Genomic DNA, 23954 nt, shown 5'->3' with positions numbered 1-23954 from the left:
ACAGCCAGTCATTAAGACGGACTGCAGCTTCTGCTCACGAATTTTCCTGGCACAGGCAGCAGCTCCTTGGTTCCCAGTGCCCTGGAGAACGTGTAACTCTGTGTGGAGGCCAAGAGCTTTGACACAACTCCTCTGTAAATGCCAGGCTGGGGCTCTCCAAGGAGGAGGAGCTCGAGGGAGCACAGAGCTCACTGCTCAGAACAGAACTCCAACTGTTCCAAACAAATCCCCATAAACAGGCTGGAAACAGCTCCCCTAGACAGCCCAGTCCTTGTGGTAACTGGGGGTCTGGAAGCCAGCATTCCTCTTGGGATAACAGCTGGTCAGCTGTCCACGTGCCAGGATATAAAACAGCTTCATGCTCACACCTGGTCAAGGCCACCTCTGTGGAAGGAAGAGAACTGTTCCCATCACAGCTGGACTCTCCTGGCACCAGGAACAGACACCCTGAGAGCCTTTAGCTACAGGCTCAGCCCAGCAGGGCCAGTAAGGCTGCCATCAGGCAATGGCCAGTGGCCACATCTTCCCCTTTTAACACCCCAGGGCCCAGCACACGGCGTTACCAGGCTCAGACCATCCTGGCAAGAGCAGGACTTTCACAGCCTCCGAGAGCGGTGGGAGCTGTGAGGGAGGCAGAGGCCAGAGCCACAGCTGGGGCAGCCCCAGGGAAATGATGGGCAGGCACCGTCACTGCCCACCCAGGCAGAAGCTGAAACCTGCTGAGGCAGGGCTAAGGAGGCGGCAGGAGAAGCGAGAGGTTTAGTGGGAAAGACCCTGTGAGAGGCTGCAGCATCTGGGGGTGCTGTACAGGGCACATCTGGACAGGCTGCAATGGGCAGAGCAGGGAGGACAAGGCAGGAGAGGCAGCAGCAGCTGGAGCTGCCCACGCCTCCCTTGTGGCTCTGTTTGTACCATACCTCTCAGCAGCTTCTGCTCTTCTGTTTTGCTCTTCCTCTGCACTGGCTTTGCTTTGGTCTTTCTCCTCTTCTCCCAGCTCCTGGGCCTGCAGGTAAAAGCAAACAGGGTGGAGTTTGTGGTTCCATCGCCATCCAAGACCTCGCAGGAGTTCTGCTGAAGGTCCACAGAATGAGCTGGACCATATGGCACCCGCAGGCTGTTCCAGAACGCTGGATGTGCCAGGCTCCTCCCCTGAGGGTATCCAAGGGTCTCCAACCACCCCAGGAATCCTTCCAGAAGCACAAGGGCAGGCCTGGGAGCTCAGCTTTCTCAGAAAAGAGATGAACTCCCTGCCAGCACTAAGAACTTGGGACACAGGTTTGGCTTTTCTCTCCTGAAGGTCATTTTACAATCCCAAGTCACACTAAACTCCCTGGAAAGCCCAGGAGAGAAATCTCCTAAAAGAGCAATGTCACACACACACACAAAGTGCTGTGGCAATGAAACAAAGGATGTATTGTCTGGGACCAAAAATCACATCAGGACTCAGCCCTGCCTCCCATCCTGGTTCCAGGGCAGGGTGTGATGGGCTGCACACAGAGTCACCAGTCCAGGGATTTCTGACTCTGGGATACATCAGGGTGGGTGCTGCCAGGGAATCCAGCCCCCTTGGCAGCACACCGAGCATTCAGTTGGCTTATTTATGGCACAGTACTTGAAATACGAATAGAAAATACTCGAATGTGAAATAATCAGCTGCTCCTTTCCCCCCCTGCCAGCTCCCAGATCCCTCTGTCCCTCCAGCAGGGACACCTGAGGAGGGGAAGGACTTCCCTCCTCACCTGCCAGCCCCACAGGAAGCAGGGAGGGCCCATTCATAAATTTTTGGGAACCCCAGCAGGTGAGCTCAGCCCCTGCCTTGCAGGGCTGTGCGTGGAGCAGGGCCAAAAGAACACGGAATTAAAGCTGCAGTAATTTATGCAAATGTTCAGTGGAGCAAACGGCAGAAGGATTCCCTGCAAGTGCTGTCACCTCCCATCACATCAGCCTGGGCAGAGCCCCCCACCCCGGCCCCCTCCTGCCCCTGTAACTAATGGCTCCAATTCCCCAGAACCGAGGAGCTCAGCAAATGTTTCCTCACTCCAAATGGGCTCTGTCACTGCTGCCTGGGAACGGGAAGGAGCCAGACAAATGGGGAAGGAGATCATCTTGGAAAGAGGGTACCTGCTCACGGGATAACTCCCCTGAGCTCGTGCACAGGGCTGCTACTGCCCCTCTGCCCAACAGGGCAGCCCCTCCCCAGGAATCCTGGGCTGCAGGAACCTCTGGACACGTTGGGAAGGGGAGGACAGCACCCATCTGCAGGGCAGATTTTAAGCCTTGTCTGTGAAATTATCAGATCCTTGCCCCTCCTGTTGCCCCAGGATCCCCAGCAGTCCCAGAACCCCAAGCAGCTCAGTTTTCCACCCAGCTGCATCCCCGGAGGACACTTCACATGCTCAAGACACAAAACCAGCTGTGAGAACACAGGGATGACAGATAATGGGCCATCCCCTCCCTCTGCACAGCCCAGATCCCAAGGGACATCTCACATCAGCTCAGATCAGGCTGCAAGGTGCCAGCACTGAGCACTTGGGACAGGTTTGCTTTTTTCCCCGAGGGTCGGGCACTGCCCAGGCTGCCCAGGGAATGGGCACAGCCCCGAGGCTGCCAGAGCTCCAGGAGCACTTGCACAGTGCTCTCAGGCACAGGTGGGACTTTGGGGTGTCTGTGCCGGGCCAGGAGCTGGACTTTGATGATATCTGTGGGTTCCTGCCAACTCAGGATATTCTATGATCCCACAGCTCTGCATCTTGCACTTTCAGTCCCTGGTAAGGGAAGGGGAGAAGGAGCAGCCTCCCCTCTCCCAGGTCCAGCAGGACACATCCCACAGAGCCTCTGCAGCCACCACAGCTCCTGCCAAAACACACCAACAAAACCCCTCCAATGCTGTGCCCACCGAGCTGCCAGAGGTGTCTTTTACTTTTCCTTTTTTTTTTTTTTAACAACAGAATATTTTGCCAACGTCTCCAAAGCAAGGCGAGCTCCTCACATGGAAGCAGGCACATTCCTACAACCCCGAGCCGTTCCAGCCGAGCCTCCGTGCACAGACACAAAAGAGCAGCTGCAGTTCTGCAGGGAGCACCATTTCACACCCACCTCTCCCCAAACACGGCTGTAATAAACCCAAACGTGGCTGCTCCGAGCAGCATTTGCATGCACAGTGCCTGCGCTGCGGGGAGGGAGAGGGCCAGCACAGCAGGCATATGTTTTGTTTTCCCTTCACATCTGATTATGCTCATTATTAGGCACAAGAGGACAGGTGTATTCTCCAGACACAACCTTGCAAACAGGATTGCTCCTCTCTGCTGGACAGGTGGGGAGTTTGCCACTCAGGGTCTCTCCTCCAGAGCAGCTGATCCGCTCACAATCAGGGCAAGGCTGAGTAACCCCAGCTGGATCCTGGATCCTGCCTCCAATCAACACAGAGACGGAGCAGGAGGGCTCCAGAGGAACGTGGGGCTGAGCAAGCCAACTCAGAGCTACGCTGAGAAGACAAGGATAAACCAGAGATACACAGCAATCCTCAGGCAGGGCTGCCTGACCAGAGCTGCATCCCAGGCTGACACAGACATGTGCACACATGTACACTCCATGTGCCACAGACTCACTGAAAGGAGCCCCTTTTCCCCCTGCATTAAAGCAGGCAAGACAACCAAATGCTTAAAAATAAGCTTCCCTCTACCAAAATCTGTCAGAGGGAGTTAACCTCCTTTTCTTCCCATTGATTCTATCGTGCTCTGCCACACAAATCCTTCCCATCTGCTTAAGAGAAAGAAAAGGACAAATAGACACACAAAAGAAGAAAGGAAAATAGACTCTACTTCCTCCATTCCCCAGGAAAGCCATTTACTGGCTGTCATAGTGGGGCAGGGAAAGCACACAGGGGAGCCTGCCTGTGTACACCCCGCCAGCCACCTCAGGGTTTGTGTTCTTTGTGTAGCCACCTGCACCTCATCTCTACAGAAAAAACAATGCACTGGTGGTGCTGCTGTGACCTCCGACACTTCATACATCGCTGCTGTTCACCTCTGCAAGCCTTTACTGACAGCACCACACCACAGGATTCCACCTGCCTGCTCACAGACCCCCCCTGACCACTCACACGGCGCTGACCTTGCACTCGGGGCTGTCCAAATCAGGAGACGCAGTCCCCACACGCAGAACCTCCTTAGAAAGCAGGCTCTTGAAGTCCAAGCCCTAAAAAAGAAAGCAGAAAGGATCAGTCCCTGATGAGAAACCAGAGATCCCGAGACCAAGATCCCAACACAGCTCGGAATACCCCTGCTCACCACCCCACTGACAGCAGGGCAGCAGCATTTCCCTTCACTGGGTTCCTCCCTGTGGGATCAAGGGACATCAGTGCCACACGAGAGGGCACTGGCACAGCCCCAGAGCACCCCTCCATGCCACTGGCTTCAGCAGGCAAGGGTGGCACAAGGAACCTCCAAAGGGAGCACATCTTCCCCAGGCTCTACTGCTCCCCTTTGTGGTCCTGCTGCACATTTCCTGGGGTTTCTTTCCTCACCCTTCAAGACAATCCCTGCTCCTGGCAGCCTCGGGGGCCCTGCACACACGTGCCCACACAAGGCCGAGCCACTTGCCAGCACAGGCTCGTACCAGCGCAGTAAATAATGACATTCTCAGCCATTTGCTGGCCACGCTGCCTCTGCTCCCACTGGCAGATGGCAACGGCAGCTTCCTGTGGAGATGAAAAGATGCTGATGGGCATCTCCCCCATGCCAGGGCCGCCCTCCCCCCTGCTCTGCCGCGGGGACCCTCCGGAGCGGGGTCTCCCAGCCACACACACCCCCCTCAGCAAAAGCTGCTGAGCCCCTCAAAGCACAATTTTTACATTGCTTATTATTTTCCTTTTTGCAATTATCCAAGTACAGCCTCAGCTCTCTGTGACCTACTTTTCCAGGGATATTACCTCACCCACAGACCCAGTCTGCAAGGTGCAGGGTGACACTGCTGGCCTGTGCCACGCACAGCTGCGAGGGCACTGCACGAGGTGGGCACTGCACCCACTGGCTGCACCATCCCAGAGGAACCTGAAGCCCACAGCCAAGGAAAAAGGAGCTTTTGGTGACTCACCACAGGCTGAACCACCTCATGGTCGGAGCACTTGGAGATGGGCAAGTCCTGCTCACAGCCACTGACCCCGGATGCCTTTGAAAGCTGAGAGGAAATACACGTTACAGCCTGCACATGTCCTAGCCCTGCAGCTCCACCTGGGCATTCCCAACACGGCAGCTGCTACTGGGAACGCAAATCTGGCCTCTCTCAGAGAAGAAAAGGTGACTGAACATCATGGGGAAGACGCCGAGGATGTGTGACCCACAAGACAAGCACAAGACACCGCTTCACAGGAGGGCAGGAGAAGGGGCTGGGGAGGGCAAAAAAGTGCTCTTCAAACACCCCTGATAAAAGGCACTTGCTTCCTCGCCATGTGCAAGGATCTCTGCAGCTCTCAGAGCTCCCAGCCCACCACACAGAACAGCACTGGAGCCATAAAAGCACTTTAAATATTCCATTTTGCTGTGTCTGAGTGCAGCGAGGGCTCCTGCCTTCCCAGCCATCAGCAGCTGCAGGGAACTGCTCGATGGGAACACCCTGTGGCCCTGCTGACTTCAGCAGAACAGCTCAGGTGCACAAAGCACACAGATGAGTTTGGGAAAGCAACGCTCTCAGCTCTTCAGGACAGAGCGCGTTTCCCAGGCTCGGTTTTGCAGTTTATCATTTCTTACAGACATCACGCATCAGTGAACTTGAGAAATCACCAAAATCAGCAGGAAGGCAGCCAGACTGGAGAGAGATCGTTCATCAGATCCCATCTTCTGGCTCGGATTCCACTCTGGAACGTGAACGAACACGAGCGGACAGCGCGTGTCTGGCAGCCCAGCTGCGGGGCCAGGCCGCGGGCAGCGTGTGACGCTCAGCCCAAGGCCCTGCTTCTGCAGCGTGGCCAGTTCTCCCCACAGAGTGGGAGGACTGGAACGTTCTGTGCTCCCAGCTCCAGAACCAGCCCCGAGGCTCCGTCCTTCCCCACCCCAACCTCGCACCTCTCGCGGAGCTGCGAACGCGGCGCCTGGCAGCTCCTTACGCGCCTGCCCCAGCTCTGAGCAAGCTGAGAGAAACAACAGAAGGAGAGAAACAAAGCAGCACAGACAGCTGGGCTCGGCGTGAGCTTCATTATCAGCCCTGCTCGCCCAGGACAGACGGCAGCACTGGAAGCTGAGACTGCTCCTCCTCCCAGATTCAAAACACGCGGCACAGTTGAGGGTTTTGCCCGCTGGTGGCTTTGGGCAGCACTTGGTGTGTGCAGGAGAGAAGAATTGCCCAGCTCAGTCCTGAAGATGCCAATCTGGGAATTCAGAGCACTCGTGCCCCCCCCAGGAATGACCCTGCTGACCAGGAAAGCACTTGGGACTGGCTTCACAGAAAACCAGAGAGTGCTCCAAGAGCTTTCCTGAGTCAAGGCCTGACGAGACGACGGGAACAGCCAACACCAAACCCACACAGGCACATCGCTTACTTTGCCATCATCCAGCCTGTTCTCTGATTTGGAATCAGCTGCTTCTTCCCTCTCTTCATCCAGTACCTTTTCTCCACAGGACACAGTGTCAGCAGTGGCAGCCAGGCTCACCAGCTGATCTGCCTCGGCCCCTTCCGCAGCCGGAGAGGCGGCTCCGGGCTGCCCAGGAGAGCCGGGCACGTCCATCCCTGCTGCGCTTCCTTCACCCTCAGACTGAGGCAACTCCTCAGCTGCAGAGGCATCTCCTTCCACCTCAGCGTCTTCCTTGTCCACTACTTCATCCCCAGCAAGTTCCCCCTCCTTGTTCTGGGCAGACAGGCTGCTGTCAGCATCTCCGGGGAGGATCTGAACCGAAGACGGAGGGCACGCAGCACCAGAATCCAAGGAAGACTCTGGCACTTCTTCAGGATGTCTTGATTTTAAAGACTCCTTCTAGGCAGCAAGTCAAACACAATTAGAGACCCAACATTCTCTCTCTGGGGCAGAATGCAGGAGTCAGGAACAGCGCAGGCTCTCCTACAGCAAGCAGCAAAATCACAAAGCTTTGGGTGACTTCAAGACCTGTTTGACTTCTTTTCACACAGTCCCATTCCGAGGCAAGGGACTCCATTGACACAATCATGTCTTGGGCTCTGACTTTTTTTTGATCTGTTGCCTTTTTATTCACAGGATCTCAGTGGATAAGAGTGGCTGTGCAAGGCCACCAGCCCCTGGGAGCACCCACCATGCCCCACAGCAGGCCCATTTATGCTTCCACACTGGATCTGTTCAGTGAGAGATGAAAATTTGTAAGAGACCGTGACAGGACATTTCACTTCTGCCTGACATTTTAAGCAGAGGAGAGCAGGCAGGATCACCATCCCACCTTCCAGTGGGACAGACTGGAGACTGGAGGGTGGGCACTGATTGAAAGCACCACTCGGAGCTCAGAACGAGCCCGTGACTAACACAGGAGGCTGAGAGATGGGGGAAAAAAAACAACCCCGAGTTAAAGCTTAGTCACCCAAAGGTTCAACTGCCTCTCCCAGCAGCGGGGATGCCACAACACTGCCCATGGAGAGGGGAATAGCCAGGAGAAGGCTCCTTCATCAGCATGCAAACAGACCTGCTCGCACGTCCCACTTCCTCGCTGTTTTATTAATGCCGCGGTGTCTTGTCAAACATTCCCTGCATCCTGTGCACGGCGTGTTCCGTACACTGAGCGCATATTTTAGCGGTGTATTTTTATCAGAGTGCCTCCGGAATGCTGTCAGCTCCCAGCCTGGAGCTGGAACGCTCCGGGAGCGTGTTCCAGAGTGTGGCATTGGTCTGCCAGACCTCCCTGGGGACGAGCGAGCATCCAGCAGGATGGAGGGGACAGAGAAACCCCCGGGCACTTCCCAAAAATCCTGCAGCTCTGGGCCTCACCTGCAATTCCCTGGGACTGACAGCTCCCAGCCCCTGTCCAGCAGAGGTTCCCAGAGTCACCAACCAGCCACACGAGGCTCCTTGGGGACACCGGGACCCAGAGAAAGGTGGGCAAGGGGAACTTCTTTAGTCGCCCTCGTGCTTCCCCTTTTATGGGGAATTATGCAAAATTATGCTCCTTTTGGACAACTTGCTGCAGAGTTCTCCTGAGGTCATCCCCCCAGGAGACCTGGCAGCATCCAGGATATCCCAAATGAGGCCAAGCAGGATTCTGATGCTTGAACACAGGATCACACACACCAAAATATATCAATACACCAGCAATGGTGTGCACACAAAAGGATTTCTCTCCAGGCAAGTTCACTTCAGCTACTAAAATATCCCAGAATAATCTCTTTGGCTGGCAGAATCCTATTTCAATGGCAATTATGGGCAAACCTTTTGTTAGCAGCACAACTTGATGATCACAAATGCAACTCTGCAGAAGAGGGAACCGTGCCAGTCAGACACACAGGTGGAGGAGGAGGAGGAGGGAGGTTTTTCCTCCTGTAACAACAGACTGTGGATTTTCTATGGATTTCAGAGCTGGACAAGTCACCTGGGTTATAACTGGCTTTGGGTGATCTTTTCCCAACCTTTTACCTGCACTGAGTGGCACAAACAGATGGGAAATTCCTGCCTATCCAATCATTACTTCCAGTGATCAGCATGAAACTTTAACCACCAACAACAGAAACAAGCCAAGCAGCCACAGACACACACCACAACACCAGAAGCTGCCTACTGCATGCAAAGCCTGGCTGGCACCGTGCAAGCAGGACGGGGATGCCAGGGAGCCACTGTCACCTCTCCCAGGCTGGCACCTTCCTCCTCAGGGCTCCCATGGGGCTGGGGAGCAGCTTCAGCAGCATCAGCAGCACCAGCTGATGGGCTGCCACGGTCCTCCTGCTCCTCCTTGTTGTTCTCCTAGTGGGGGGGGACACAGCCACTTGCAGAATTCCCCACAGCACCTTCCCAAGCTGGAATACTCGCCCCGCCTGTGACGGGTCACCACCCACCACACGCACCCCTAGAGCGGAAAGCTCTCCAGCTGAACAGCTTTCCTGGGAATTCGGGAGCTCACAGGCCCAGATTCCCAAACATCAAGCTGTTGGAGGCTTCAGTGCTGCTTTTCCTGCTGGCCAGCTCCACAAACTCGCTGTTCTCCCAGACTCTTCCCAGCTCCGGGTTCCCTGCGAGCCGTGTCTGAGGCTGCCTCCACTCCACTCAACAGCCTGTCCCAGCAAGTCACTAACACCTCCTGTTTCCTTTGAATACAGGCATTCAGCCCTGATCAGGGGCTACATGAAGCCAGTCTTTTTCATTATTTCACCTATTACTGCTTAGATTTCCCCCTGGGGTCTTGCCACACAAACCCTTCCCTCCTGTTTTGCAAGGAAGCTGGAGAACAGCTCGGGAGCAGGCTGAGACCCGCTCCTAGGAACGCCTTTCTACTGCCATCTCATGGAACTACAAAAGAATTCTATTTTCCAGTCGGGGCACTGCTATCTTACCAGGACTAGGCTATCACCCATCTGGGTTAACAGCCTGGCTGGTGGGTAGCAATTGCCATTCCATAATAGATTCCCGAAGCCCCATCCCCGCGGCACTGAAATGCCAAGACAGCTCTTTGTTCCTGCACACATTAACATTTCAGTGAGGAATTGGGCCCCCACAGGCTGCTTGTTGTCTGGAGATGAGAGAGTCAGGGCTCTCTTTGTCACATCCACTTTAGCATAAGCCTTTGCAGATCCTGCCCAGCACCGTGAATAGGTTCTCCAGCAAAGTACTTTACAGCTTAATTTTCGTGTGCTGTGAAAAGGATAAGAGAAATACTCTAAAACACTTTAAAAGAAATTAATTTGCCTTTCAGATACTGGAACAGGATTTTCAAAGCGGTGAGAAAGGATTAATGTCAGCACAAACAGTCGGGCCAAATCACCGGAGCTGCTTACAACGCACTTCCCATTGTGCCCTTGTCATCTTAAGCCTGATCCCAGCTGAGGAAGCACAGGGAAAGCACAGCGTCTGCACAAGGCCTTGGGTGCACCGAATGCTCCGTGCCTCAGCCACGGGATTTATCAGCAGGGCAAGAAGAAAGAAAAACAGGTTTTGTGTTGCCACAGAAAAGCGGCCACGTGCAGCCCACGTGAAGAGTCCTGTGGAACTGAGTGAGGTGCAAGAGCATTCCCAGAGGACGTTCCCCTCTCCTCTCCCCAGCTCCAACACTGCAGCTTCAGCTGACACGGAGCCTTCCCTCCACACCCCCTGACCACCACCATGCAGAGTGGAAGTGCCTCTTCCTCACTGAGCCTTCCTCCCACACCAAGTGCACTGGCACCTCTGACCCAAGACCCTTTTCCTGCTGTTCCCTGGAAAAGCAGATTTCCCCCTTGCCTGCTTCACCTACCTGGCTTTATTTTTTCTATTTGAGGATGAAACAAAGCTCCAGCCTCTGCAAAGATATCTCCCCAAGTCCCAGCTCCAAACCACAACAACTCAAGCACAAATTTCCCTTCAATGCCCACCCCACTGTCCCCTGTGGGCCACATCTGGCTTCTCACACCCCCAGCCCTGCTGCTGTGCCTTCCTCACCATCACTCTGCTCCAGGTTGCTCCTGCTCCTAAGCAGGAAACTCCTCCCTCTGGTCCCATTCCTGCACTCTCATCCCCTGGCAGTGCCACAGCTCTTCTCGCCCCGGGCAGCCTCCCCTGCCCATCCCATCACCGTGCTCTTACCTCAGAGTCAAAGCTGCCTCCCAGAGCTTCAACATCCAGGTACACGTTTTTTAACAGCCTTGATGTCCCACGGAAACTCTGAGGGATTAAAACAAAAACAATGAAATGGCCAAAATTCTGACCTCTGCAATTCCACAGGAGGAACAGCAGGGGTTCCTCAGCAGCGAAATTAGGCAGCAGAGCCATGGCAATGCACCTACAGCCAATTCATCTTGGAATTACACAGTGGCAGCTGTTGATTTATAGGGATTACCATGTGAAAATAGGATTAGATGCTTTTTGGGGACCAAACAGCACAAAGAAAAGGCAGCACAAATGAAAGCCCAGGGGCAACTGGAGCAGCCATTACCAGGGGAGCATCAGGAGGCTTCAGCACTCTGGTTGCAGCAAGAGCCAGGGCACACAAATACCTCATTTTCACTTTCTTCCTCTTCGTTTCTCCATTTCTCTGGCACTGTTACATTCAAGGAACTTTTCTCTTCACAGACCAAGTCCAGCAGGTTGTCAGTGTGGCTGGTGAGCTTCGAGATCTCTGCAGGCTGTGAAGGCCAGAAGAAAGGGAAGTGAGAGGTCAGACAACAGGAAAGGGGAGCTAGGGACCCACTGAGATATGGGGCAGCTGCTGGATTCTGGGAGGGAGCTCAGTTTCCTACCACTTGTTTGTTCATTTGTGAAGGTGGTTATTTCTGTGCTTTACACATATTTTGCTTTGCCTTCCTTTAAAGGATCAGCCTCAACCACTTAACAAGTTTTACTGACCCCCAGGTCACTTTCTAGTAATAAATAAATAAAGCTTTCAGCATGGTTGCAAACCTTACATTCATGAGGAAAACTGTTCTTTTAATTTTATTCTCAAATAGAAAAGTGAAAATAGTTTATTAAATTGTATTATCTGTATTGTTTATCATGTTTCATTTGGACACCAAATTCTACTAAAACTTAACAGACTTTTTTTCCTCTACAACAGTTATTGAAACAATTCTTTAAATCTGCTAAACACAGCAGAAGAAAGTTCACCACTAATTTAGCACTGAGCTCCCTAGAAAAAGAAAAGAAATACAGCTTTTTAACATACAACAGTATTTCAAAACTGACAGAAGACCACAAATCCTGTCATTTAAACGTCCCCACACCTGTGACCCTTTGCAGTGTGCTTCCCAGGGCACATTCCCAGGGAAGAGGGAGCCTCACCAGAGCTCCTTCCTTGGGGATGAGGCTGGAGTCCACCACACGCCCCAGGTCCGGGTTCAGGGACCCACGAAGAGCGAAGGATGAAGACGGTGCGAGGCCACGGAGAGGAGAGAGGGTGCCCAGGGGAGGCTGGATGGGTGCCAGCTGGCAGCCTGGGGGCTGGAGAAGCACAGGGAAATCACTGGCAGGACAGCACAGGTGCACAGCTCACACTCCTGACCTTGGAGCGGGACAAGAGCTCCCCTGTGCAAACAGGGGCTGCCGCACTAACCCTGCTCAGAGACCCCACACCCAGCAGGCACCAGCGCACAGGGCAGGGAAGGAAACAGGGGTTGATCTACTCACACGTTTTGCTTTCTAAATGCCCATCTGAATGAGTCCTGAATACTCCTCTCCCTCCCAGACACACACAAGTGCTCACTACAGAGTGTCTTACAGCCAGAATTAAGGGTGATTCTGTACTCAGTGCTCCCACCCCAGCTGATTCACTGCCCATCGCCTGGGTGTGGGTTCAGGATGCACTCTCTGTCCTTGAAACCACTTGCTCATCCTCCGCCCAGCCCTCCCCAGAAGCACTGCAAGCAGAGCCTACTCACAGGGAGCTGCTTCAGGAAATGCTTCTCCTTCTTGTCCTTCTTCTTCTCTTTCTTCTCCTTCTTCTGCTTCTTCTCTTTCTTCTCCTTCTTTTCCTTCTTCAAGCTGCCCCGTGCCAGCAGCTTCTCCCGCTCCCGGATGACCAGCTGCCTGTAGTGCTCATCACAGGGATGCTCCCACATGGAGCAGCCATTTTCAAAGTTGAAGTAATAGAGTTCACCACCTCCAGTGATATCTCGGCTGCATGGCAAAAACAGCAGGAAAAGGTGAAAACGTTAAAAATACAGCTGCACAGGCCAGAACATGGCTGATGGTGTGGGCACCTGAAGCTCAGGGAAGAGCAGTGTGACATCTCCAAGAGGCCAAAAAGGTACCAGTGTAGGGAAGCAGCTCTGCCAGGATGCTCACATCCAGCTTCCCAAACAGTTTTTCCCCTTCTGCCACCCCAAAAAGCCCTGAGCTCCTGATACCCTGTCTAACCCTATTCTCTGCCCGTTGGAAGCCATTCCCTTTGTCCTGTCACTGGGAATCCCCCAGCACAGCCGCTGCCAGAGCTCTCACCAGGCCTTCCAATTCGGGGGCAGCGGGGTCATCAGGCACTCCCTGGCCAGCCACAGCAGCTCCGGCTCTGCGTCGGGGTCAATCCCGAGTATCGGCGCAAACTCCCGGATTTCTGGGGAAACAGAAGAGGGGTCTGTGAAGTTGGTCTACACAACAGAGCCACCCCCCTCAGCTAAAGCTGTGGGCACACTGGGAGATCCTGAGCCCAAAACAAGACTGCCCAAAGCCACCGGCACAGTCCCGTGTGCCTGTAGAGCCCATCCTGCCAGGCTGGGGACACGGGGAGTGACACTGCCAAGTGACATTCAGCTCTGCCTCCTTTAGAATCCCATGTATTCCACCCTCTCCACCCACTTCAGAAACCAATTCCTGTTTTCTGAATGCACCTATTTCTGAATGCACGCCTGACTCCCTTCTCCCAGCTCCTGGGAGGACGAGCCACCCTCACCTTTCTCATTAGGAACATAGGATTCACTGTAGTCTTCTTCCAGAATGAGCTGGTTCCCGATGCACATGGCTCCTGCCATGGATCCTACACCTGGCAGCAGGGAGGAACCAGCACAGAGTCACAACTGCCCTCAGAAAAGAAAATTCCTCGTTCCCAGCACATGGCAGAGCCCTTCCACTGCAGCACACACAGCAAAATGGACTCAAAGAGCTTCCACACACTTCTAAGGGCTGTGGAAACAAGGAGCAGAGCTGAAGTGGCACAAAGTTATAATCAGATCCCCCAGGCCTTCAAGTTTCTACAGAAAAGATGCTGCAGGCACTTTTTAACCAGGTAAAAAATAAGCTCAAACAAGAAAGGGAAGAAAGAGAAAGCAAGCAGCTTTCCCAAAGCACAGCTTTGAGAGAAATCCCAGGGCTGGATCAGCACTGGCCAAAGACAAAGCTGCCTCTCCCCACACCTTGACCTCCCCCACCTTCCCAGAGAGTACTTGAGAAACTGTAAAAGAATCCTAACTTAATATGCTCCACCTGTGGCCCATTGCTTAATGATTTAACTCACAGACCACACCACAGCTGGGCCCTCACGACCCTTCCAGCACAGGTTCAGGCACTTGGAATTCACCCACCTCACCCCAAACATCCCCAGCTGTGGCTCTGTGTGGCCACATTTGGCCAGCACAAGCACTGGGGGACACGACAGCTGCTCAAACACACAATTGAATGACAAGGTCAAACATTTCATCCTAAACCCCCCCAAATACTCAGTGGAAAAAGCATTCCTCTGCTTTCCTCGTGAGACCCAGGGCCTGTGGTACCTGCCCAGTACCCCCCAGTGATAACCACCCAGAGCAGGATCACCACCTGTGACACAGCTATCACTGCCCTCTTCACCTCCCTCTGTCCTCAGCCCACTCCGTATTTATAACTCTTATGTAAAGTAAGTCTCAGAAGCAGCAACTAATCCTGGCAGTTTCCAGGCAAAGATATTCTCAGGACATCCAAACCAAACCAGCTCGCACCACTCCCCCTCCCAAATGTCCCCAGTTACAGCACTTGGATGTGGGCAGCTCGCTCGAGGCCTTCTGTTCCTATTTTCCTCTCCCAAAACTAAGTCAGCCCCATCTCCCATCCCTGGTATTGGCACTGGGGGATGAATTATGGGCTCACTCCTCTCTTGGAGACCTTAGTGCGACTTTCAGTGCTTGAGGGGTAGCTGTAATAGATGGGGACAAGGGGGAACGGCTTTAAACTAAAAGAAGGGGATTTAGGTGAGATATTTGGAGGGAGTTCTTTCCTGTGATGATGGGGAGGCCCTGGCACAGGGTGGCCAGAGAAGCTGTGGCTGCCCCATCCCTGGAAGTGTCCAAGGCCAGGTTGGACAGGGCTAGTGGATAGTGGAAGGTGTCCCTGCCCATAGCAGGAGTGGAACTGGACGGTTTTCAGGTCCCTTCCAACCCCAAAACCCGTTCTACAGCTCTATGCAAACAGGACCGAAGCCTCAGTGCAGCGGCCGCCGCGCCAGCCGGGAGCCACGGAAAAAGCGCGGCTGGCGAGGCGGACAAACAGCTTTGGTTAACAAGGTATTAAAAGAAACAGGAAAAAAGCCCGGTTTCGCCCATATCACGACAGCACCCACGCGACACACGCACGGCCAGGAGCCGGCAGACCCCGCGCAGGGCGGAAGGCCGGAACCGCCCAGCGCGGGGCCGCTCCCCGCAGCCTCCGCTCACCGAGGGGAGCCTCCCCCGGGCCCGGGCCCGGGCCCGGGCCCGTGCCGGGACCCCCCCGCTCGCCGCTCACCGCTCGCCGCTCGCCGTGGCGCGGGCCGGGAGCGCCGATCCGCGCGTGCCGCCGGTTGCCGGGAGCGCGGGACCCGCCGCGCCAGGGCCCGCCCCCTCCACGCCATTGGCCGGCGGGGCCATACGCGGCACCCGATTGGCCAGCGGGGAGGCGGGACACATGACGTCACCGCGGCGAGGCCGCCGGGGGCTGCGGTTGCCATGGCGACGCGTGGGCACGGCCCGCGGCGCACCCCGGCGCGTCCCGGCGGGGCGGGACGGGGCAGCGGCACGGGGACGGGGACGGGGACCGGGCAAGGGCCGGGGGGACCGGGCAGGGCCGGGGCGGGTCTCTCGGTGAGCGCTTCCGCCGGCGGGCGGGCTTTCCGGGGCGGGTCCGTGCGCGCCGCCATGCCCGCCGCCGCCGCGCCGCCCGCCCGCCCCGGCGCGGCCGCCCCGCCGAGGCGCGGGGCGCTGCGGGCCCGCTGACCGCGTTCCCCCGACGGCTCCCCGCGGCCATGGCGCCTGCCTGGCCCTGGCTGCTTCTGTGGCTGGGGGTCCTGCGCGCCCTCCCGGCCCCGCCGCGCATCCGGCTGCCGCTGCGGGGCGGCGCGGCCCCGCCGTCGGGGCTCCGGCAGCGCCGGGCGCCGCTGGACACCGAGCCCGACAGCGCCGGCAGCTTCGTGGAGATGATCGACAACCTGCGGGGCAAGTCCGGGCAGGGGTACTACGTGGAGATGACGGTGGGCAGCCCCCCGCAGAAGGTGAGGTGGGAGGGGATCCCCGCATCTCTCGCATCCCTCGCATCTCCCTCATCCCCTGCATTCCCCGCACCCCTGGCGGCTGCGGGTGCCCCTCCGGGCCCGTGCTGGGCTGCGGGGCGCAGAACAGAGGCGCTGCGGGTGCCACCATGGCTTCGCGTGGTTCTCGGCGGCATTCCTGCTTTCCATCGCTCCGGTGATGCTTTTTCTGCTGGCTTTCGGTGAAAACTGGCCGCAGGCGCCTGCCGAAGGTGACCCCAGCGCACCGGGGGATGTCCGGGCTCTCCGGGCGGGGTGGCCGGTGCTGCGTGTGCTTCTCCGTGCGGGCGAGCCAGGCTGCATCCCTCCATCGCTCCCTTCCCCCTCCCTCCCGCCCTCCCTCCGTGCCTCCATCCCCGCTCCCGAGCCGAAGGATGCCGCTGGAGCTGGTGCGGGCTGTGGGCGGCGGGGGTGGGATGTGGCCGCACAGCCCGGTGCCCGCCTGGAGCGGGCACAGGCAGGCACGGAGGAGCCCACGGCCGAGCCGTGCTTGGCAGCTCCTCCCAGCACAGCCCCGGGCGCAGCCCGCCTGGCTCCGTGTGCTGCTCCCGGCCGGGGGAAATTCTCCAGAAATCCTCCAGAGCTCGGTTTTCCCGGGAACCTCGTGACGGTTGTCGCTGCGCAGGAGTTGGGGCAACGCGGGGAGGCAAAGTGCAGGAAAATGGGATGGCCTGGATGGAAAGGGAGCCCACAGGGCAGGCAGAGCAGGCGCTGGTGCGTCACCAGGCTCCGATCCTGCTCCATCTTTTTGTCAGCATCCCTCACAAGCTGGAGCTGCGCTGCCCAGCTCGTGTGGCACCACACCGTGTGTCTGCGTGCTGGGGACAGGATGAGTGCTGAGGGCCAGGTGCCAGTCACGCAGCCCAGGGCGGCCAGCTCCTCCCCTCTTTTATGGATGAGATCGGGGAGGTTCCTGCTGCTAAATCCTTTTGTGCCCGTCCTGATCCCCGTTGTCACCAGCAACAAGTCTGGCCCAGGGTTCGGGCTCGGTGATTGAGGCTCCACGTTCCTCCCAGCACAGGGCCACATTCCCTCACGCCTGCCACCACCACTTTTTGGGTGCTGCCAGGACAGCCAGCACCCACCCAGGCTCTGAAATAAAGGCTGGCTTTTCCCCACGAGCTGGCTGTGCCCGTTGTGCGTGGTGGGAGAGAGCAGTGTGGGCAAGATGTGGACGGAGGAATGATACCACTGCCATGGAAATTGGATCTCTGGGAGCACTACTGTGTTGTCCCTGTGTGCCTGGGATTTATTGCCTGCTCTGGCAGGGTGTGTTTAGGGGAGAAAAAAAAAGGGAGGAGATTATTTCTGAAATCTAGTTTTAAATGTGATTTCATCATCTCCTGCCTGCCACGTGTCGCAGCTGCCAGATAATTTCCTTGCGAACCACCTGTTCCCAGGCACTCATGCGTTCCGGAGCCAGTCACCCTTTTGGGCAGCATCTTCCAGCCTCGGATTGCTTCCAAATGCAAACGTGGTGCCTGTGCATGCATGTGTGTGTCCGTGTGTGTGTGCTGGAGCAAAATCCCTCCAGGCATTGCAATGGAATGAGAAGATTCATATGAAAGAGTTTGGCTATGCCTCTGCAGGAAATTGGGAGTGTGTTTGCCCTGGGGGGTGCGTGCATCCTTCCCAAAGGCTCACATGCAGCAGGGAGGTGGTGATCCATCTCCTCACCTTTCCTTTCACCTTCCCGATGCTGACAAGGAAGTTTCTGTATCCCCTTGTGCTTTAATTTTGGTTCTGAGCCGTGCTGCGCTGCCAAGTCACCGTCAGCAGCTGATTGCTCACACATTCCATGTGTCCAAGCATGTTGGTTTCCCTGGCTCCCCAGAACAGGCTGATTCATAAACACACAGGGAAGAGGGGCGAGCCGAGCAGCAGGAGCCGGTGTTTTGGGACAGATGGCACAGGCTTGATGCCCCAGGAGCAGCACACCGCTCTAGGGACACACGTGGCTCAGAGCCAGTGCTGCTGCCGAGGTGCCTGGAGGGGCTGTCACTTCCAGGGACAGGTTTCAGGCAGTGTCCCTGCCACACATGTCCTGGCCTCGCCAGTTCACGTGCCATGTCGTGGCCTGAATGGATGGCTGGGCTGAGTCTCAAGGATCTGGGTCCTCTCCACGTGAGTCCTGTGCGTGACCCTTTCAGCAGGATGGAGCCTGCAAGAGCCCTCCCTGCCTCCTCTCCTTGCAGTGTCAGCTCAGCAGGTCCTTCTCCAGGGAAACCAGTCTCCTCCGGGTGCCCTGGGGATTGGAGATGAGCTGTGTGGAGCAGGTGGCCCCTAATGACCCACCCACAGAGCCAGGAACAGCCCTGGGAATGGCGCAGGTGCCAGGTTGCCAGGAGGAGGTCGGGCTGTGTGGTGGGCACTGAGCTGGCCCAGGGTGGGTATTGGAAGGGTGAACGTGCTGCTCTGGTCATTACCCATGGCCTGGAACGCCGGTGCTGCTGCGATTAACACAAGCGCATTGACCTTCTTCCCCTCCCTCTGACTCCACAGATTAAGGGCCAAAGCCCTGGTGCTGCTGCCCGGGGTGGTGCTGTGAAGCAGCTCCGGGTTTGGGGTCAGGGCTCACCCCGCGCTCTGCTGCCCCGCACAGCCGGGAGGCTCGGACAGCCCCTCTCCCACCCCGGCCATCCCACCCCGCTCCGTGCCAGGGCCACAGGCACGGGTCAGCTGAGGGCAGGATCCGGCTGGCCCGCTCCTGGCCCTGCCCTCGGCATATGGGTGGCGATTAGCGGGCGCAGGGATCTGCGGGGGCTGCCCACCAGCGATCCTTCCCACCAGCTGTGCCAGCAAATCTGCTTTCCTGGCAAGGGCAGCCTGTGCACCCTGTCTTGCTGCTGCTCTCCGGCCCCATGACACCTGCCAAGCGCTTCCCGAATCCTGCCTGTGGATTTGGGGGCTGAGGCTGGGCCATGCTGAGCAAGGAGCTCATGCTCTGTTTGCACAGTGCTGGATGGTGTTTGCTTTTTGTGCAACTTCCTGATGTTGCTGCCTGCTGCTTCACCACCTCCTTCTCCTTTCTGGGCACAGCAAAAAGAGGGTCCCACTGCACTGATGAGCCTTCCTGTCTTTCTTCCTTCTCCAGCTGAATATCCTGGTGGACACAGGGAGCAGTAACTTTGCTGTGGGAGCTGCACCACACCCCTTCCTCCGGAGATACTACCAGCGGCAGCTGTGAGTATTCTGAGGGGACGCAGAGCCCAGCCCCTTGGGCACACTGCTTCTCCTTGCTGGAGGTCTGGCCAGACCCTGCCAGGTACTGCCTGGCCTCTGGAATGGCTGGATCCACATAACCCCTGCTGGTCTTCCTCGTCCCTTTGACACCATTGCAGGTCCAGCACCTACCGCGACCTGCGGAAGGGGGTGTACGTGCCCTACACCCAGGGCAAGTGGGAAGGGGAACTGGGCACTGACCTTGTCACCATCCCGCACGGCCCCAACGTCACTGTCAGAGCCAACATTGCTGCCATCACGGAGTCAGACAAATTCTTCATCAACGGCTCCAACTGGGAAGGGATCCTGGGGCTGGCGTACGCCGAGATTGCCCGGGTGAGTTCTGGCTCACAGTCCTGGATGTGAGCACCAAAACGCTTCAGTTGCCTTTTTCCTTGTCCCTGTTTGCCCCTTGGAGCACAGCAGTGCTGGCAAGGGGAACTCCCCTGGGCGCAGAGAGCTCCTGGAGAAGCGACAGCACTGACACATCCCTGTCCTGTCTCTGCTTTCTCCTCCCACCAGCCTGACGACAGCCTGGAGCCCTTCTTTGACTCCCTGGTGAAGCAGACGCGGGTGCCCAACATCTTCTCCCTGCAGCTGTGCGGGACAGGCTTCTCTCCCAACGAGACAGAGGCCGTGGCCTCGGTGGGAGGCAGCATGGTGAGCACCCCGTGGGTGGCAGGGAGGCCAGGGGCTCCCTCAGGGCACTGCCAGTGTGTGGTGGCAGCGCCGTTCTGTCTCCTCTGCAGATCATCGGTGGCATCGACCGCTCGCTGTACGTGGGTGACATCTGGTACACCCCCATCCGCAAGGAGTGGTACTACGAGGTCATCATTGTCAAGCTGGAGGTCAACGGGCAGGACCTGAACATGGACTGCAAAGAGGTGAGGAGGCAGCAGGGGACCTGCCCCACGGGCCTTGGAGGCACCCACCATCAGTCAGAGGGGGCTGGGAGGGGAGCAAGGCTTGGTTCTGCACCTGGGTCACTCCTCCTCTTCTGCCCCTCAGTACAACTATGACAAGAGCATCGTGGACAGTGGGACCACCAACCTCAGGCTGCCAAAGAAGGTGTTTGAGGCTGCAGTGAAATCCATCAAAACAGCGTCCTCGGTCGGTGAAACCCATCCCTTCCCCACGGGCATGGCCCAGCGCCAGCGCGGGGCTGTGGGCAGTGTGGCTGCCCCTCACCTGCCTGGCATCTCTGCTGCCTGCCCAGCTTGGCCCCGCTCACCTCCCCTTTCCCTCTGGTAGACGGAGAAGTTCCCAGACGGCTTCTGGCTGGGGGAGCAGCTGGTTTGCTGGCAGGTCGGCACCACCCCCTGGCACATCTTCCCGGTCCTGTCCCTCTACCTGATGGGGGAGACCACCAACCAGTCCTTCCGGATCACCATCCTGCCCCAGGTGAGTGTTGGCCTGGCCAGACCCTGCCCAGGGAGCGTGGGCTGGAGAGGGCAGTGCAGGCAGGACCACACTGGGTGGGCGCAGCTGCCTCCCCCGCCCCCTTCCCTGATGGTTCCTCTCCCCCTGCAGCAATACCTGCGCCCAGTGGAGGATGTGGCCACCTCTCAAGATGACTGCTACAAGTTCGCCATCTCCCAGTCCTCCACCGGCACCGTCATGGGCGCCGTGATCATGGAGGGCTTCTACGTGGTGTTCGACCGCGCCCGCAAGCGCATCGGCTTTGCTGTCAGCGCCTGCCACGGTGAGCTGGGCCCGTGGGGCGGGGGGGACGGAGGGGACGTGGGTGTGCAGTGACCAGACCCTGCCTGCCCCGCCCGCAGTGCACGATGAGTTCCGGACGGCCGCAGTGGACGGGCCCCACCTGCACTCCAACATGGAGGACTGCGGCTACAACATCCCGCAGACGGACGAGTCCACGCTGATGACCATCGCCTACGTCATGGCGGCCATCTGCGCCCTCTTCATGCTGCCCCTCTGCCTCATGGTGTTCCAGTGGCGCTGCTTCCGCTGCCTGCGGCGGGACCACGACGACTTTGCCGACGACATCTCCTTGCTGAAGTGACGGCGGAGAGGGCGCAGCCCCGGGGCCGCAGGTGAGGCAGCAGGGCAGGGCAGGGGCCGTGCTCCGGGGCTGGAGTGTGACGGCGGCGCGGGCAGCTCAGACCCTGTGCCCGGAGCCTGGGGACTCGGTGTCCGTCAGGGCCAGCAGCCGGGGGAGCCCCAGGCCCGGGCTCCGTTCATCTGGGACCTGCAGCAAGAGCGTGGCAGCCGGGCAGGGGGAGAGTGCAGCAACCCCGTCCTGGGAGCTGGGGCAGCTTCTCTGCTGCAGCACCAGGACAGGACGGGCTGTCCCAAGCTCTCCCACCCAGCCTTGCCTGGCTTGATGGAGTGATGCTGATGAGCCATCCCTTGCCTGTCCCCTTCCATCCCTGTGCATCCCTTTCCAGCTCGCCCTGCCAGGAAGCTGCCAGCCCAGGCTCTCTTGTAGGGAGCTGCGCTGCAGCCGTGTGTCCCCTGTGACTCCCTGCACTGAGCCAACTCCGGGGATCATCCTGGAGCCATCCAGCCTCGGGCTTTTCAGAGACAGCCCTGCAGGGCCAGCCTGGGCTGCCCAGACAGGGCTTTCTCTCCTATCCTGCTGCCCATACACCACTCGCTCTGACATTTCCCGTGCATTTTCCTGCCTTCCCGAGCTGTGCTCCCGCTGCCGCCAGCCCCAGGTCTCCCTGCACCCCCCTGGGACAGGCAGGAGCAGGCACCCATCCTCTCCCTTCTCCACATGGGATGGAAAACTCCCTGCCCTCGCTTCCAGCATCAGCGGCAGCTGCCAAGGAGAAGTCAGTGCCAGGAGTGAAGTTCCCAGCCCTGGCACCGGCTGCTCCCCAGCCCACCCAGCCCTTCAAAAGCCATAGGGGAGCCTGGGCCCCCCCTGCAGCCCCCCCACCTCACTGCCGGCACATCCCATGGCACAGCAGCTCCTCTCTGCTCACTGCACGCATCCGGGCCCGGCTGTGGGACACCCTGGCATCCTGGGGACAGGCAGCAGCTGTGGGAACTGCAGCATTTATTGTTTTGTAAACACATGGTTGTATTTATTTCATTTTTTTTTTACAAAGTGTGTCACTGGTAGCGCAGCTGCGCATTGAGAGCGTGTACGGAGCCGGTCCCACGTGTACAGACCATGGCTGCCTCTCACCTGTACAATATATCCATATATCTCTATTTTTAATTCTAGCTCTGAAAGCCACTGTTCCAACATTAGGGGTCAGTCCTGTTTTGGGGTTTTTTTTAATCTTTTTAGCCTTCTGCTCAGTCCTCAGCCACTGTGGCCACCACCCAGGGCCAGGGCTCATGCCACAGCTGCATGTTCGGTGGGAGCACGTGATGGTGAGGGGGTCCCAGCTGGCTTGAGGAGGGGGAGCAGGGCTGGAGCATGCAGAGCAGTGACTCACAAGCCCAAAGGACCCTGAGCACAGGAGGCACTTCTGTCCTCGTGGTGTTCCTGCAGCACGGGGAGGATTTTCCGGTGTGTGAGGACAACCCCTCCTCCCCGTGCTGCAGGATCATTGTCCCTTCCCCAGAGCAGACACCTCGCAGGCAGTAGTGCTGTATTCCCCCGCTTCTCTGCCTCCAGCCTCCATAGGAAAGTGCTCAAACACGGAGGTTCCACAGTTAAAAGGCATCACTCCCCCATGAACAGAGGGGATACCTGCAGTGCCAGGGCCGAGCTGGCAGCTGCCCTGCAGAGCCACCAGGTCAGGCAGGGAGAGAGCGAGGAGCCACAGCAGTCACCGAGCATAAAGCTTAACTAAATCCTGCAGCCAAACGTTTCTTTGGGAAAGCAGCGAGGGAGCCGGGAAACGCAGGCAGCGTAGGCGACCAGCCAGCCCTCGCACGGGGCACCGCCACAACAGCCCCCACACTGCCCCTCCTCACCCCGCCCCAGCCCCGCTCCAACACCGCATCCAGCCACCCCATGCAAGAGGGCAACGTTCTCCCCCCACCCTCGTGCCTGCCCAGGACCCCCAGCACCCCAGAGACTCTGTTGTGGACCACTGCCTTAAAACACGCCCCGAGCGTGTGCGTGCGCGTCGGAGGAGCCGGCCTGCGGCGAGTTCAGCGCCCAGGGGTGCTCCCCTGCCCTCCCGGGGCAGAGGGGCCGCCAGCAGCGCCGAATTCCTGCTGCAGGCTGCAAGGAGGGGGGGGGTAAGTTTTTAGAGAGTCATTGCAAGATTTTCAGTGGTGCTGAGCACCTCGCAATCCCACCGAAATCCATGGAGAAAGAAAGGGTTGGTGTGTCAGCCCGTGCTTTAGGAGAAAGCACAGGAGAGGGGGACGCAGGAACTCTCACAGTTGGTTTATCCTGAGCTGCAGCGCAGCCGCGTCCGTCCGCTCCCTCCCCAGGGCCCGGTGACAGCAGGGGACGGGACAGGACGGGACCATGGGCTGTCGCTGGAGGCTCCAGTACTCTGTAACCCAGTGTCTATGTAAGAACAATGAATGTTAACACGGTAAATTATTATGACATTAAAAAAATGACCACAAAAAATTGGCTCTTTATCTGCAACCTGTTCATTGGCAAGAGGGGAAAAACCAGGCATAGAAAAACCAGGTGATGACTGGCAGGGGCATGGGGGTGGTGAGGCATCCAGTCATGAGCAATGGCCCTAGAGAAAA

The 23954-nt window shown here is 57.6% G+C and overlaps 2 protein-coding genes across 11 annotated transcripts in view; one reads left to right on the top strand and one right to left on the bottom strand.

Moving 5' to 3' along the window:
- CEP164 (centrosomal protein 164) overlaps window positions 1-15388 on the bottom strand; it is a 29740-nt gene extending 14352 nt beyond the window's left edge. For 3 of the 9 annotated variants that reach the window (XR_005603624.1, XM_039564786.1, XM_039564788.1), the window contains exons 1-11: window positions 13515-13604; window positions 13067-13178; window positions 12508-12745; window positions 11912-12070; window positions 11131-11259; window positions 10721-10798; window positions 8789-8908; window positions 6536-6967; window positions 5095-5178; window positions 4114-4197; window positions 918-1003 (exon numbers count right to left, since the gene is read on the bottom strand). Coding sequence is in view for 8 of the 9 variants with exons in the window: in XM_039564786.1 (XP_039420720.1) it covers window positions 918-1003; window positions 4114-4197; window positions 5095-5178; window positions 6536-6967; window positions 8789-8908; window positions 10721-10798; window positions 11131-11259; window positions 11912-12070; window positions 12508-12745; window positions 13067-13178; window positions 13515-13593 (1601 nt within the window). In the remaining variant the exon portion in view is untranslated. Of the gene's footprint in view, window positions 1-917; window positions 1004-4113; window positions 4198-5094; window positions 5179-6535; window positions 6968-8788; window positions 8909-10720; window positions 10799-11130; window positions 11260-11911; window positions 12071-12507; window positions 12746-13066; window positions 13179-13514; window positions 13605-15246; window positions 15266-15309 lie in introns of those variants that run through there. The other 6 variants (XM_039564793.1, XM_039564794.1, XM_039564789.1 and 3 more) reach the window with 5 other exon arrangements.
- Window positions 15389-15743: 355 nt separating this feature from the next.
- Window positions 15744-23837, top strand: BACE1 (beta-secretase 1). 2 transcript variants are annotated; one of them, XM_039564808.1, is made up of 10 exons: window positions 15744-16058; window positions 19189-19277; window positions 19436-19652; window positions 19839-19976; window positions 20066-20200; window positions 20325-20426; window positions 20568-20717; window positions 20847-21018; window positions 21098-21370; window positions 21725-23837. In XM_039564808.1, exons 1-9 carry the CDS (start codon window positions 15813-15815, stop codon window positions 21337-21339), a joined length of 1491 nt encoding a protein of 496 aa, XP_039420742.1. In that variant the 5' UTR covers window positions 15744-15812; the 3' UTR covers window positions 21340-21370; window positions 21725-23837. The 2 variants fall into 2 exon arrangements, with proteins under 2 accessions (XP_039420742.1, XP_039420741.1); XM_039564807.1 differs by having other exon boundaries at window positions 21098-23837.
- Window positions 23838-23954: the final 117 nt, after the last annotated feature.

The sequence above is a fragment of the Corvus cornix genome, chromosome 24, assembly GCF_000738735.6.
Source record: "Corvus cornix cornix isolate S_Up_H32 chromosome 24, ASM73873v5, whole genome shotgun sequence".
NCBI classification, from domain to species: Eukaryota; Metazoa; Chordata; class Aves; order Passeriformes; family Corvidae; genus Corvus; species Corvus cornix.
Note: the sequence above shows the minus strand (reverse complement) of the source record. Positions and strands in the feature narration are given on the sequence as shown.

What these genes read in the sequence shown, in the direction of transcription:
- BACE1 (XM_039564808.1), top strand. Translation starts at nt 15,813, where the DNA reads ATGGCGCCTGCCTGGCCCTGGCTGCTTCTGTGGCTGGGGGTCCTGCGC. An exon ending in TGGGCAGCCCCCCGCAGAAG is followed by an intron (nt 16,059 to 19,188) that starts GTGAGGTGGGAG and finishes TTCCTTCTCCAG; the next exon opens with CTGAATATCCTGGTGGACAC. An exon ending in CCATCAAAACAGCGTCCTCG is followed by an intron (nt 20,427 to 20,567) that starts GTCGGTGAAACC and finishes TCCCTCTGGTAG; the next exon opens with ACGGAGAAGTTCCCAGACGG.